At 36.3% G+C, this 12,496-nt stretch overlaps 2 protein-coding genes across 12 annotated transcripts in view; both read right to left on the bottom strand.

Annotated features, from left to right (window-relative positions):
* Positions 1 to 4,001, bottom strand: part of VWA2 (von Willebrand factor A domain containing 2) — a 43,629-nt gene extending 39,628 nt beyond the window's left edge. For 3 of the 7 annotated variants that reach the window (XM_034440179.3, XM_034440182.3, XM_034440184.3), the window contains exon 1: positions 3,572 to 3,915. In XM_034440179.3, coding sequence (XP_034296070.2) covers positions 3,572 to 3,597 — 26 coding nt within the window. In that variant the 5' untranslated portion in view covers positions 3,598 to 3,915. Of the gene's footprint in view, positions 1 to 3,571 lie in introns of all 7 variants that reach the window. The other 4 variants (XR_015728657.1, XM_034440180.2, XR_015728658.1 and 1 more) reach the window with 3 other exon arrangements.
* A 2,682-nt stretch (positions 4,002 to 6,683) lies between these two features.
* Positions 6,684 to 12,496, bottom strand: part of TDRD1 (tudor domain containing 1) — a 42,010-nt gene continuing 36,197 nt past the window's right edge. For all 5 annotated transcript variants that reach the window (XM_087872911.1, XM_087872912.1, XM_034440175.3 and 2 more), the window contains 5 exons: positions 10,451 to 10,564; positions 9,032 to 9,199; positions 8,191 to 8,400; positions 7,965 to 8,011; positions 6,684 to 7,343 (listed from right to left, as the gene is read on the bottom strand). In XM_087872911.1, the coding sequence (XP_087729037.1) occupies positions 7,251 to 7,343; positions 7,965 to 8,011; positions 8,191 to 8,400; positions 9,032 to 9,199; positions 10,451 to 10,564 (632 nt within the window). In that variant the 3' untranslated portion in view covers positions 6,684 to 7,250. The remainder of the gene's footprint in view (positions 7,344 to 7,964; positions 8,012 to 8,190; positions 8,401 to 9,031; positions 9,200 to 10,450; positions 10,565 to 12,496) is intronic.

Here is a 12,496-nt window from a genome sequence, read left to right as displayed (position 1 = left end):
CTTCTAAAGCATTCATTTAAAATAATTCTATTGAGAAGGTACAACATTTTGAAAAGATCAGTATTTTTAATGCACATTTAAATTGGAATGACATAATGAAACCATACCAACATTTTTAATTAGCTTAAATAGCACACACGTCTAGGTCTATATAATATTAAGTCATAAAATGATTTGTTTGGATTTTATCACTTTAATATGTTTCTTTTAAAATGCTAAGTTTGTAGATCATGCTAAGACATATGATCTTATCCAGTTTTAGATAATCTAATGATATCATCATTAGTCATATTAAAGTCATATATTAGTCATATTAAAGCATAATTTATGATTTACCACAGCTTATTATCTGAGTCTAATCATATTATGTTCTAGTTAATAAACCATGGTTAAAATAAACTAACTGAGTGTATGAATCCAATTACAGGAACCTGTTTTTGAAATAGTAACAGACATTATGAAAATAGAAATGCTGAGGAATATTAAAGTAAGGGAAGATTCATATAACCATGCATATAACCATCCACCAACAGACAGATGTCCTTTATTTGCTCTCTTGAATGCAACACAGCTTGCGTTTTAAACAGCTGTTTGCACACTAGCAAACGAATTCATGCAAACCCACATTAAAGAATTCAGATCTTGCTGTTAAAATGGGGCTCTGTGCTTCTCTATAGTGCCAAAATGGTCAATTATTGGTATGCAATTGCTCTTTGAAATAAGATATCCACATATTTAACAACAGTAATAGAACCCCTTTTTGTGCATAATTTGCTAGTAAAGAATGTTTAATAGGTTAGTACAGGAATGTCAAATTCATGGCACACGGGCTGGATGCATCACGTGATGGCCACGTGCCCACCCCCTTTTTAGTGAAGGGGGAAAAAGTATCAATATCATATGATGACGATGTGACGATGTGAGTTTGATACCCCTGGATTAGTATTCAGTAGTGAGTTTCAAATCCCAGCGGTACTGGTTTGCTATTGGTAGCGCGTGGCGTGTGCGCTTGCTTTGCAAACGTGCGGCGCTTCTGCTCATGCATAGAGTGTTTTGATGACATCTGGGCGGAGCTTCCCTACTGGTTTGCTTGAACCGGGGCGAACCAGGAGCAACCCACCAATGTTAGTATTATGCATTACTGAGCTTAGAATGATGGTTCAGTAAATAATTGCTAAAATATACCCTGACTTACCATAATATATAGTCCCATTTATTCTTGCATGACTTATCTTTAAATGGATTATTCTTGATTCAGTTATTTAATGTATAAAAAATGGTTCAGGCCAAACATAAACAGAAAAATGTTCTTTAAGATGAAAAGCTAGCAATTCAAATGTAGTCATATTTCTTCACCTAATAAGTTATGGTAACAGAAAGGTGGGAAGAACTGGGGAAAACATTAGAGGGTAACAAATGGAAGATAGCATTGACATTTCACATGTAAGAGAGGGTGACTGAAAAATAAAAGCTTCTTCTGGTTTCATCTCACATATTAAAATATAACAATGAATTAACAATTGAATAGATAAATTTGTTCTCCTTCACCTTTACATAAGGGCAGGTGACTAACTGAATTAGTTCAGTTTGTCATATGAACAACTGACTGGCATATTTTTGCTACAGCTCCTCAAATAGTCCTATGGAAAATATATGAGGTTCTTCTTCATTCTGCTGTCTACAGTTCCCGAGGCTGAAATGTACAGCTGTGAGGCTACCTATAGCTCCTGGCTATGACCAAGAAATTGCAAAAAATTATGGTCAGATTATAACTTTTCTTCTAACATTATTAAATAAGTAATTACACAAGAACTGCACTATGTTTAATTTCACTTAGTTTGAAATCTAAATGAGATAGCATTTTAGTTGTCCATCTCGATCCCAACCACTATCTCCCAAGGTACCATTCTAGCTTGCCATTCAAAAGTCAGTTATGATCCTTAGTCCAGGAAGTTGCACATCTTTGCTTGAAGTGAAATGATTTAAGATGAACCTGAAATTATGGGCACGTCAGGCATCTATTCTAACATTCCCTTTTGCACAAAGCTTTTTATTTTTGTCTAACCTTTCAGACCTGGTATGATTCAACAAGAAAAGTGGCTGTGTTGCTTCAGGCTGTATTAGGAAACTTTAGCAAAGCAGATGAGCTCACATAAGTGATAAGATCAGGCAATGATTACATGTATGGTAAAGCATCTATTTTATTAAGGTCTTAAGCATATACAGTACATCGTTCTTCTTCGGTAGTTGGCATAGCTCCCCTAACATGCAATTGAGAAAGAGACAGCTATCTTCTCAATGTGCTGTACAGAGAGAGAGAGGAAACTGGGACAGTGCTCCTCACAGCTTGAGTGCAAACAAATCCTCTCCAACTTCTGAATTATTGGTACAAAAAAGAAACTTGGAACTCACTTTCAAGTTGTTATTGCCATTTGTATATACAATTTTGTGCTTTTGAACTTTTTGAGTGTTCGAAAACAGTTCTCAAAAATATGTGGCTAGTTATGTCTGCTTATTTAAGAAGAAAGTCAAAAGTCACAGTTAGTTAATACTCAAAATAAAAATCCAAGTTCTCTAAAATTCTCTCTATGCTGAACAGTCTACATATGAACATTTTATATAGGTACATACACATACAAATACAAGGGAATAATAAAACATGTTGGAATTGGCACAACTAGGCTTTAGGTTCCAACATAATCCCTCAATTTTTCTCTCTTTTTGTTTCATTTAATATGTAGTCTAAAAATGACTTCTGGTTTAAAAAATGAGAACTCTGACAATCTTAGTTTAGCAAGGTTCATATGGAAAAAATATATTTGTCATATGATCTGGACAGCCAATGTGCAACAAGATTCAGTTTATAACTATTCCAGTCACAAGAATTAAAAGAGACAAAATTTAGTTTGGGGTCAGGGTAGGGAGAAAATTTAGCAAACTGTTGGCACACAATTCATTTAGGTCACCAACAATCATAAGCCCTTTTCAACCTGATGTACAGGACTACAACTCCCACACTAAATTGAGAATGATGGGGTGTGTGGCCCAATACTTCTGGGATTGTGGGGTTATGGAAATTTGCACCAGGCACTTGCTTCCAAAATATTACAAATTGCATTTTCCAGGATTAAAATGCAAGGATACCAAACTGGTTTAATAACAGTGCTGTTTAATTCAAACCCTCTGTGTGCAGGACAGCTTTTCCAAATATTGGAAATATGGGTAGCGAGAGGAAATAAAGAAAATAATTTCTTCTTCATCGCTGCCCGTACTGCAAAATCGAGCCCCCCGGAAAGCATTTTGATTCATAATCGGATTACCGTAAAATCTGCCAAATGCCTCCCTCCCCCAAATCCCTCAATTTCCACTGATCTCTACACTACACCGAGAGGAGCGGAGGGAGCTATGTGGGTCGCTCGCCCTATTCTAGGAGGCTGTTTTAAGCCTTCGCGCAAGGCTCCCTTCTTCGGATCGGAACGATCACCCGCGCAGCAACTTTTCGGCTCTCGAGCCTTCATCCGCCGCTGTTGTTGTTTGCAAGGACCAACTGATGAAAGGGGTTGAAACTTACCTGCGCCCTCGTTTCCAGAAACTCATTGGCTGAAAGTAGAGCGCATCATGCAAAGTAAACTTGCCGGGAGGGGGGGGGACGAAGCGCTGTCCACGCTGAGAATCGGGGTTCCCAGTACACCGATCTCCTCTGCTTTCTTTTTTCTGAACAAGGGAGCGCTGGACTCTGGGCAACGTTTATTTGCCGCAATAAAACAGTCCCCGGGGCAGATGGTTATACTCTCCTGCTAGGCACACTGAGAACTGCTGCTGTATTCCCTTCTGCAGCACTCTTAAAACTCTTCTACAGCCCCGGATCAAGAGGCTGCAGCAAAGATAACTTTCTGCACAAACTTGCACCAAAGCGCGGAAGCTCTTGCGCAGAAGTCAGAGGGGTGTTTCCCTGTTTCTCTTCCAAGGACCCGTTGGGTCATGTTGGACAGGCTGAGTAGGTGGGAAGGACTTTACGCTTCCGCCTCTTCGGAAAGGCGGCAGGTGCCAAAGAAATTCGGGAGTCGGCACTATAGGTGTGTACCTTTAAGGGGAGGAATGCAGGGCAGGAATGCCAGCAACCGATTACACACTGGGGTCAAAGAGACAGGAAACCCCTCCGGCTTTCCCCTTTCAGCCAGGTGGGTGAAGTTGTGGCATATCCTGGCTGCATCTTGTTTAAATGGTTACTGAAATCCTCAAGACACAGTGACTTATTTTATACATTCCCTTATTTTCCTGCACATAATCACTATTATGTATGCCACATATATGTAGTCTCAATTCATACAACACTATGTTGTAATTTCCTGAGTTGTGGTTCATTGAGAAGTTAATGGATCAAGCAGTTATATGGGGATGTTTTGTACTTGTCTTGCAAGGTTTTCTAAATGTAATCATATATTTAGCTATCTGGTAGTATTTCCTGTCTGGTTTATCTGCAAAGACTGACACCAGTCTTTCAAGTCTGAAAGTACAAAACTTCCCACAAACACTTATCTGCTTGATTCCTTAGGGTAGGTCCTTCTGAAGTTTCTTTCTCTGACCATTAAGCCACAGAGAGGCAGAAAGTTCCTACTTCTCATCTGATTGTTTCCTAGGCAGCATCTCTTCCCCTTTCCCTAAGATCATTCCCACATGCCACTACAGAAACTGAAATCTTGACCAATCCAAACTATATTTGAGATACACCAGGAAAATATGAGACAAGCAGTAGAGTAGCAAGCCATCTGCAACATGCAGAGAAACACATCGGTTATCTCTTAAATTGTAAAATATGATAGAAGAGATTTATGATCAGTGGTGATAGTCTTGGTAAGCAAAAATGGATCCCTGTTTTGTTTAACAATCTGGATCCTGAGAATCCTGAATCAATTTTAATGGCTCAAACGATTTCGCTGTAGACCTTAAAATATTTTATCTGGCAGGAAATGCAGATCAAGGATTGGGACTTTTTCGCAACATTCATATTAATCTGATGGGAAATCTTTTCTCACAATAGCAAGAGGACTCTACGGGTAGTCCTTGACTGTCCCACAGGTGCTTTTTTCAAGCGGCAACTGGACTTTCTGGTTTTTTTGCTTCTCATCCAAGAAGCTTCTTCAGCTTTGACTGGATGATCGGGAATGCAAGGATATATCCTTCCATATAAATCCAGGATTTATATCCTTGCATTCCCCACCATCCAGTCAAAGCTGAAGAAGCTTCTTGGATGAGAAGCAAAAAAACCAGAAAGTCCAGTTGCCGCTTGAAAAAAGCACCTTTGGAACAACCATGATCTGGATGACTGAGAATCTCCAGACATTCCTTGTTTACTGATTGTCTTGTTTAGCAACTGTTCAGTGTTACTATGGTGATGAAAATGTAACTTTATGACCAATCCTTGCATTTACAACTTTTGCAAGTGTAGAAAGCAAAGGAAAACTAAAAAAATGAAAGCACTTTTACTCAAAGCACTTGAGTGAAGCATGAGTTCACGTTTTATGCTGTATTGTATTGCACCACTGAAATAATCTGAATCCAGTTCTCTGCTTTAATCAGTGGTAAAGATGCCTAATACTTTTTGTCCTTCTCAAGATCTAACACCATCAATTTTTTTTGCTGCAACCTACGTCCAGGAGGAAAGGGAAATGTGGACATAGCTGTGGTCAGTAAAGCAGTATTTTAGGACCGACCTAATAACTGTCTGTTTCCTTAAAGATCTGGTTATATATTTGGAAAATTTATATTGCTGCCTACTCGCTCTCAGAAACTTACAGGAAATAAAAACACAACATAAAAGAAATAAAAATAAAATAACTCCCCTCCCCCCCACCAGTGATAACGCACATTCATACCAGCCATTTAATGGGCTCTATCCCACTCTGGGTTTCCCAGGTCTGCTGGCAGAATCCTGTCTTCAGGGCCTTCCGAAAGAGTGTCAGAGTGGGCCAGTCTAATTTCCAGAGGGATGATGTTCCAGAGGGAGGGAGCCACCACAGAGAAGGCCCTTCTGGGTTCTAGTAAATAATGTAGTAATGTCTAGGAAAATCTCCTGTAATGTTTATTTTTTTCAGGGAGTTGGTGTTCAGCTTAAGATGCAAATGACTTCATCTCAATAAGGAATGGATCCACATTCAGTTAGATATTTGAAGAAGAGCTGCATTTTAAATAGACTAAATGAAGCATGTAAATTTGCATGAATTTTAATGTTTGCAAATGTTATCTAACAGAAATCCAAAAATAATGGGAAAACTGTTAAATTAAGGGTTCACTGCAGAAGAGTTTGTGCATTTTGGAGACTGGCTTTATTAGAAGCTGAGAGCAGGTATAAAATTATAATTGTTTTCAGCTCTCACTAAGTCTGTACTTGAACATGTAGATACTTTGGGAAGTAGGGGGCAAGGGCTGCAGGCATCCTTAGGCATTTGAAGAGAGGGTTTATTCTGTGTCTCACAGAAATTCGGGGTTTTTTCCTGAGGAGCACTACAAGATTATTGCAAAACACACCTTATGGACATACTAGTGTTCAGTTATGGACAGTTAACCAATTTGTTTTCTACCCCAAACATGTCTATCTGATACCTAATCTGAATGTCTAAAGCCTATGTCAATACTCTACCTAAGACTGGAGATAAATGTAGATAATGGTTTTGAAAAGCCGCTTGACTTGTATGGAGAAATTTTATTTACTATTTCTTTGGTAAATTGTTGCAACACAAAAGTCAATGCACTTTTCAGCCTTGATCTGGCTTAATAAAAGTATTGCTTTAGTATGGATTATACAGTGTTTTTATCTTGCATACATTTTAATTTTGCACAGATCTGTTCCAAGAATATAGCAACCTTTGAGAATACCATGGACTTTAGGATCCAATTACATTGTTGTAAGTCAGAGGTGTCAAACATGCGGCGTGGCGTATTGCAACTTTTTTTCCCCTTCGCTAAACCGTGGGTGTGGTCAGCACATGATGCACCCGGCCGGTGGACCATGAGTTTGACACTCTGTTCCAAGTCATAGCATTTGAAAAACTTATGGCACTCAAAACATAGTTGCTTCCAAATTATACCAGTTATTTCATGGCATCCCTTGAAAAAAAATTAGTTTTGCACTTTGGGGCCTCAAAAAATCAGCAACTTAAATTTCAATATGACAAAACAAAATGCATTAACTTTTAGTATTATTTTTTACAATATTACAATATATTACAGTATATGGTATGTACATAATTTTATTTTTCCAAGGGCTTTATAATGTCAGGAATGTTATCTTCACCAAACCGATCTTTCAGAAGAAAATAAAGAACCTGCTCAACTACTGCAACCTATAATATAGAAGAAAACCAGAAATTATAATGGAATTGTCTTGCCTCAAGCTAGTTTTTCAGTCAATTTACTGCAAACAGAGAGCACCACTAAGCATTCTAGTTCAGATTGTATTTGCTTAATGCTGCAATTTATATACTCTACTTATTCAACAAATGAGTCTCAATAACAGAATACATATTTTCTAATTATTGGTTTGGAAGCATTCTCACGCTTACTTTTGCTAATTTCATACTAGTACACTTTTTTGTTAAAATAATAGTTAATACTCCTGAAATACAGATAATTAATTTTGGATGCATAACCTTTTCTTGGGGAACGACCCTTCTAATCTATCCTCTTTATTACCTTTACAGTCAATTTCTCAAATATACTGAGAGCCTTAAGATAGTTGAAATTTCTATTGAAATTTCAGGAACAGATTACAGTTTCATACGAGAAAATATCGACTATGCAGTGACCTCTAAAACTTCCTGTTTTTATTAATATTTTTATGCAAGTTATACATTTGAAGACTGATTACTTTTTTCGTTCAGTAAAGATTAATGTTCTGTGGATCATTTCTATGTAAACAATCTGTACTTAGAAATCAAGAGAACTAATTTCAAATTGAAACTTACTTGCTTTTTCAACTCTATACAGCAGCAATCTGCTGTCTTTGAGCATTCTAAATAAAGAAAAAATATGTTTAAATATTTATTCCACTAGTCACAAACCCAAGTGAAAATTGAAATGCACTTCCTAGTACTTGCTACCAGTTTTTGTTTAGCTATAAACAAATGTATGTCTTTCAGAAAGTATATACATAGCAGATAAATATGCATATATTTGTTTGGAAGTACTTACGATTTTCATTATTGCTGTATTTTGCCAAGTTTTCAATTATTAACTGTTCTGCTATATCCGTAACACAATTTTCACTCTTTTTTTGCACAATTACTGGATAAATATTTTGAGTAACTTCTTTCACTGTAATTATTACATGTTTATTCATTAAGAGACTTTTCAGCTTCTCTATTGCTGATATGGACCACTTTCCATCCAGTCCCATAATACCTGGAATCGAGAGAAACTACAAATATATCGTGGTTCAAAAGTTCAAAGACATTTAGTTTCAGTCAACTTTATACAGAATGGTAATGTTAGAATCATTTATAGTGGTCAACTTTATATTCAGCACCAATTAGATAAAGGAAGATATGTCTCTTTAATACCCCCCCACAGACATCAATACACTTCACTGAATCTCTGACATATCAAGAATATGTGTTGCACAGTTTAAGGACTTAGTAACTAAGACAAAAAAGGAAAGAAAAAGCTTATTCAAGCAAGGAAGTGAACTCCTCCTGAATCATTAATTTTAAAGTTCTTTTATACTGACACTAATATGTCACTAATACAATTCCGCATGCATGGCTGCATTTATAGCACAAATTTCATCTGAATCTCTAATTTTCATAATTATGAAAAACTGAAAAGAAGTGTGTGGCCTGCCCTCTGGCACATTTCTCTTTGTATTTAACATTTGGTCTTTCTTCTGTGGTCATCCAAAAGCAGCAAAGAAAAAAAAGAGCAACTCACTGGTTATTAATTTATTAGATTTAATGCTATGCAGACATAACTATATAACTCAAGAATGGAATTAAAATATTTACTGTCTGACAAACTGAACTGGTTGGTTTGTTACCTGCTAAGGAACATTTAAGTATTTGAAACGGTAATTGTAAGTAGGGGGCAGTTATAGGCCGAAGTCGAGAGAAAGGCAACATTTCCACATTTCCATAATCGGCATATACTACTTTGACTTCAGATTCATTTATTCCCAAAACAAGAGCACGGTACCATTTGTCATCACCTAAAATGGTGGGGAGAAAAAATCAAGACTGAGAAGGTCATCATTATAGACACACTAATCAACTGCATGTACCCAAATGCTGAGGTTTCCCTTAAATATTGAGAACATTGCACCAATTAAGTTTTGGTTAGCCAAATCATGGTTAACTCATTTGTTGCTCTTCCACCCAACTCTGTTTATTCAATGAGTTTTTCTACATAGGAAAAGCCACTGTGGAGAATGTCCCTATTTATAAACTGAAGAGTGAAAAGTAAAAAAGGGGAGAAGTCTTAAAGTATCTTTTTAAAAGAGAAAACTAGTTCTGTTTAACATACAGTACGTGGGCAACAAGTAGCGCTATAAGTGCACTTATAGAAAAACTATTTGGAAGAATTCTCTCAAATAAACAAGCAGGTCATATTTGAACAGAAATTTATTTTTGAAGGACTACATTTCTTTAAATTTAGAAGGGATTAATTCAAAAAGCAAGGGAGCTAGATAATGGAAACCCTCACTTAAACTGTCATTTACCTACAAACTCAAAACATTTTTAAAAAAGAATGGGACTATGGAAATTATTTAAGAGGGAGATAGCCAAGAATAAACAGTATGACCAAACACCATCACACAACAGTGGAAGCATAGCTTCCCTCGCAGCAATTTATTTCTTCACAGCTTGTTCTCAGTGCAGTCACATCCAGAATATTTCCCTCATTATGACACATGTTCCTTAAAGACCTGCTGATTTGTTCCATCCCAAATAAACAACCCTTCTGGCCTAAGTCACTAGCAAAAGAGACATTGTGATCTCTCCTGATGTCCTGGCTGGTTATCAAAAGATAAGCCTAAGTCTAATTGCAAAAGGTTAGAAAATAAATGTCATTAATAAAAACAGAACAGAAAACTTAAATAATTTTCTATCTAAAATAACCACATTCTGGCTTGCTTTTGAAATGTTTGTTTTGTTTGTTTTGAATTCAGAACAACTTGTTTGTTTTTTTCCATGCATAAGCTCCCAAATTCATTGAATTCAATATAACTATTGAAATTGTGAAGTAATACCTCCTCCAGTATCTATTGGAGTGTTAAACCACTAAATGCATATATTGGTTTCTGAGTTTAAATGAAATAAACTTAAATACAATATATTAAAATAATGATGCTTTCACCTAATCTACGAATCTCTGCAGCACATTCTACAGTAAATAAAATTTTTATTTTATCCATTTATTCAAACACACACATTTCAGTTTTCCAAGTCCATTTTCTCACCTGAGAACCTGGCACAACAGGGTTCACCAATCTTTGGTTGAAAGATACTATATGTTTCAGCATAGCAATAGTCGGCAAGTTCAATCATTAGTTTTTCGAGCTTTTCTAAATCCACTGAAATGAAAAGAAAACATTTTAAAGCGCTGCTTTTGAATAACAAGTCCAAATATGTTATTTAAGGCTCAAGAACTTTTTTTGCACATCATCTCTGACTTATTTTAGCAACGTTAAGTCCTGAAAAAGTAATATTTCAACTGTGTGTGTTTATTTGCATTTAAAATTTATAGATGCATATGTGTGCATGAAAATACACACATGCATGTGCAAAATTACCTCCCATTCTGGGAGGCTTTCTGTCTTTTACTCCTGAACTAATCACCAAGAGCCTTCTAGTTCTCACATTCTATTGATATGCAGTTTACAGGGTTTTATTGTTTTTATGTCTGCCTGTTTGAAATACTGGGAAAAAGGAACAAAATCCTGCCTAGTCCCAGCTCACTTGCTGTTTTCTCACTACTGTCATACTTATCAATGGGCTACTGAATGGAAAGCTAAAAAACTTGAACAAAGCCTTTAAGTAGTCTATTTATTATGGGACCTGAAATTCAGAAGCCAGGAAGGTACCCTAAAAATATAGTTGAGAAAATAGATCACTATGTCTCAAACACATTTAGCTTTTCAACAATTTCAACAACACAACTGAAATGGAAATAAATCAGCTAAGCTTTTGAACTTTGCTGACATAATGGGAACAGAATTCTGAAGCTGCTTTCAGTTTACAATAATCATGTGAAAGTGCCAAGGATTTAGTTTGAGTGCTTTTTTATCTGACATTTCCCAGATTCTGGAAAAAAAAAGATATATTTTTTTTGCCATACTTCAGGTTCAAAAGAATAAAGAAGTCACTGTATCATCAGCAAGTGTGGGACTGTTTTCTTAAGGGAAATCAAATATGCCCGAGAAAAACCAACTATCATTCCTTTAAAATTTCAGATTTGCCTACTAATATGAAAGGATACCAGGAGGCATATTTGAGATGTTATAGAAATGTTAAACTTGGAAAATTATTAGTTGCACCACTATAACAATTTCAACACTGATTTCAGCTCTGTATAGGGATACTTCAAAACCATAAACACATTACTTCAAACATTCACTCTTGTCTCTATTTGCAAACATAAAAAGTCCACTTACAGATTTTACATTCCTCTTTAATGATCATTCTGGATGATAATCTTGTCCTGCTCTTTTTCCCCTACTTCTCTGTAGCTACACCACTCTGAACATCAGTCCATAGTTTTCCAATTTCGTCCCATGCTTTCCTAAGCTAATTAGCTAGCAATAAATCTGTCTAGTCCTCATCCTTTTTATGGCCAACCAGAAGTGCTTTAAGATGACTATTAGCCTTGAATTCTGGTTTTCTTTATTATCTGAGAATTACTTTGGATTCATGCAAAGTAATATTCAGGGAAATCAAAATGATTTCTGGAGACTACCACTTGTCTCTGTAAAGCTTCTTGCCAATCTTTTTCTTTTATTTTAAACAATAGTATAGGAATCACAGGTATAAAAAAATAATTTTTGCTTTCCTGTTAAAAATGTGCAGAGAACAGGAATTATGATCTATTTCATATTTGGAGCAAGCTACTATATTCCATTGCTGAACCATTTAAAATTATCTGCAGACTCAGCAATTCAGGCCAATTTTCAGGCAAAACAAAATCCTGGAGTGATTTTATGAGGCATTTAGGGCAAAACTCATAATTTCACACCTTTTACTCTCAGCTGTCTCCAGTATGGCATCCCTTCCAGTCTGCCAACTGTCCAATAGGACAGAATCATGTGAAGTGTTACTACCACTTTATAATGCCTTGGTAAGACCACACTTGCAATATTGCATCTAGGTTTGATCACCACAATGTAAAAAAAGATACTGAGACTCTAGAAAGCGTATCATGAGCAGCAACAAAGATGATTAGGGGATTGGAGGCCAAAACGTATTAAAAATTGTTGCTGGAACTGGGTAAGTCTAGTTTCATGAAAGAA

The sequence above is a fragment of the Pantherophis guttatus genome, chromosome 6, assembly GCF_059756535.1.
Source record: "Pantherophis guttatus breed Tessera chromosome 6, ASM5975653v1, whole genome shotgun sequence".
NCBI lineage: Eukaryota > Metazoa > Chordata > Lepidosauria > Squamata > Colubridae > Pantherophis > Pantherophis guttatus.
This window is presented reverse-complemented; position numbering and strand designations above follow the sequence as displayed.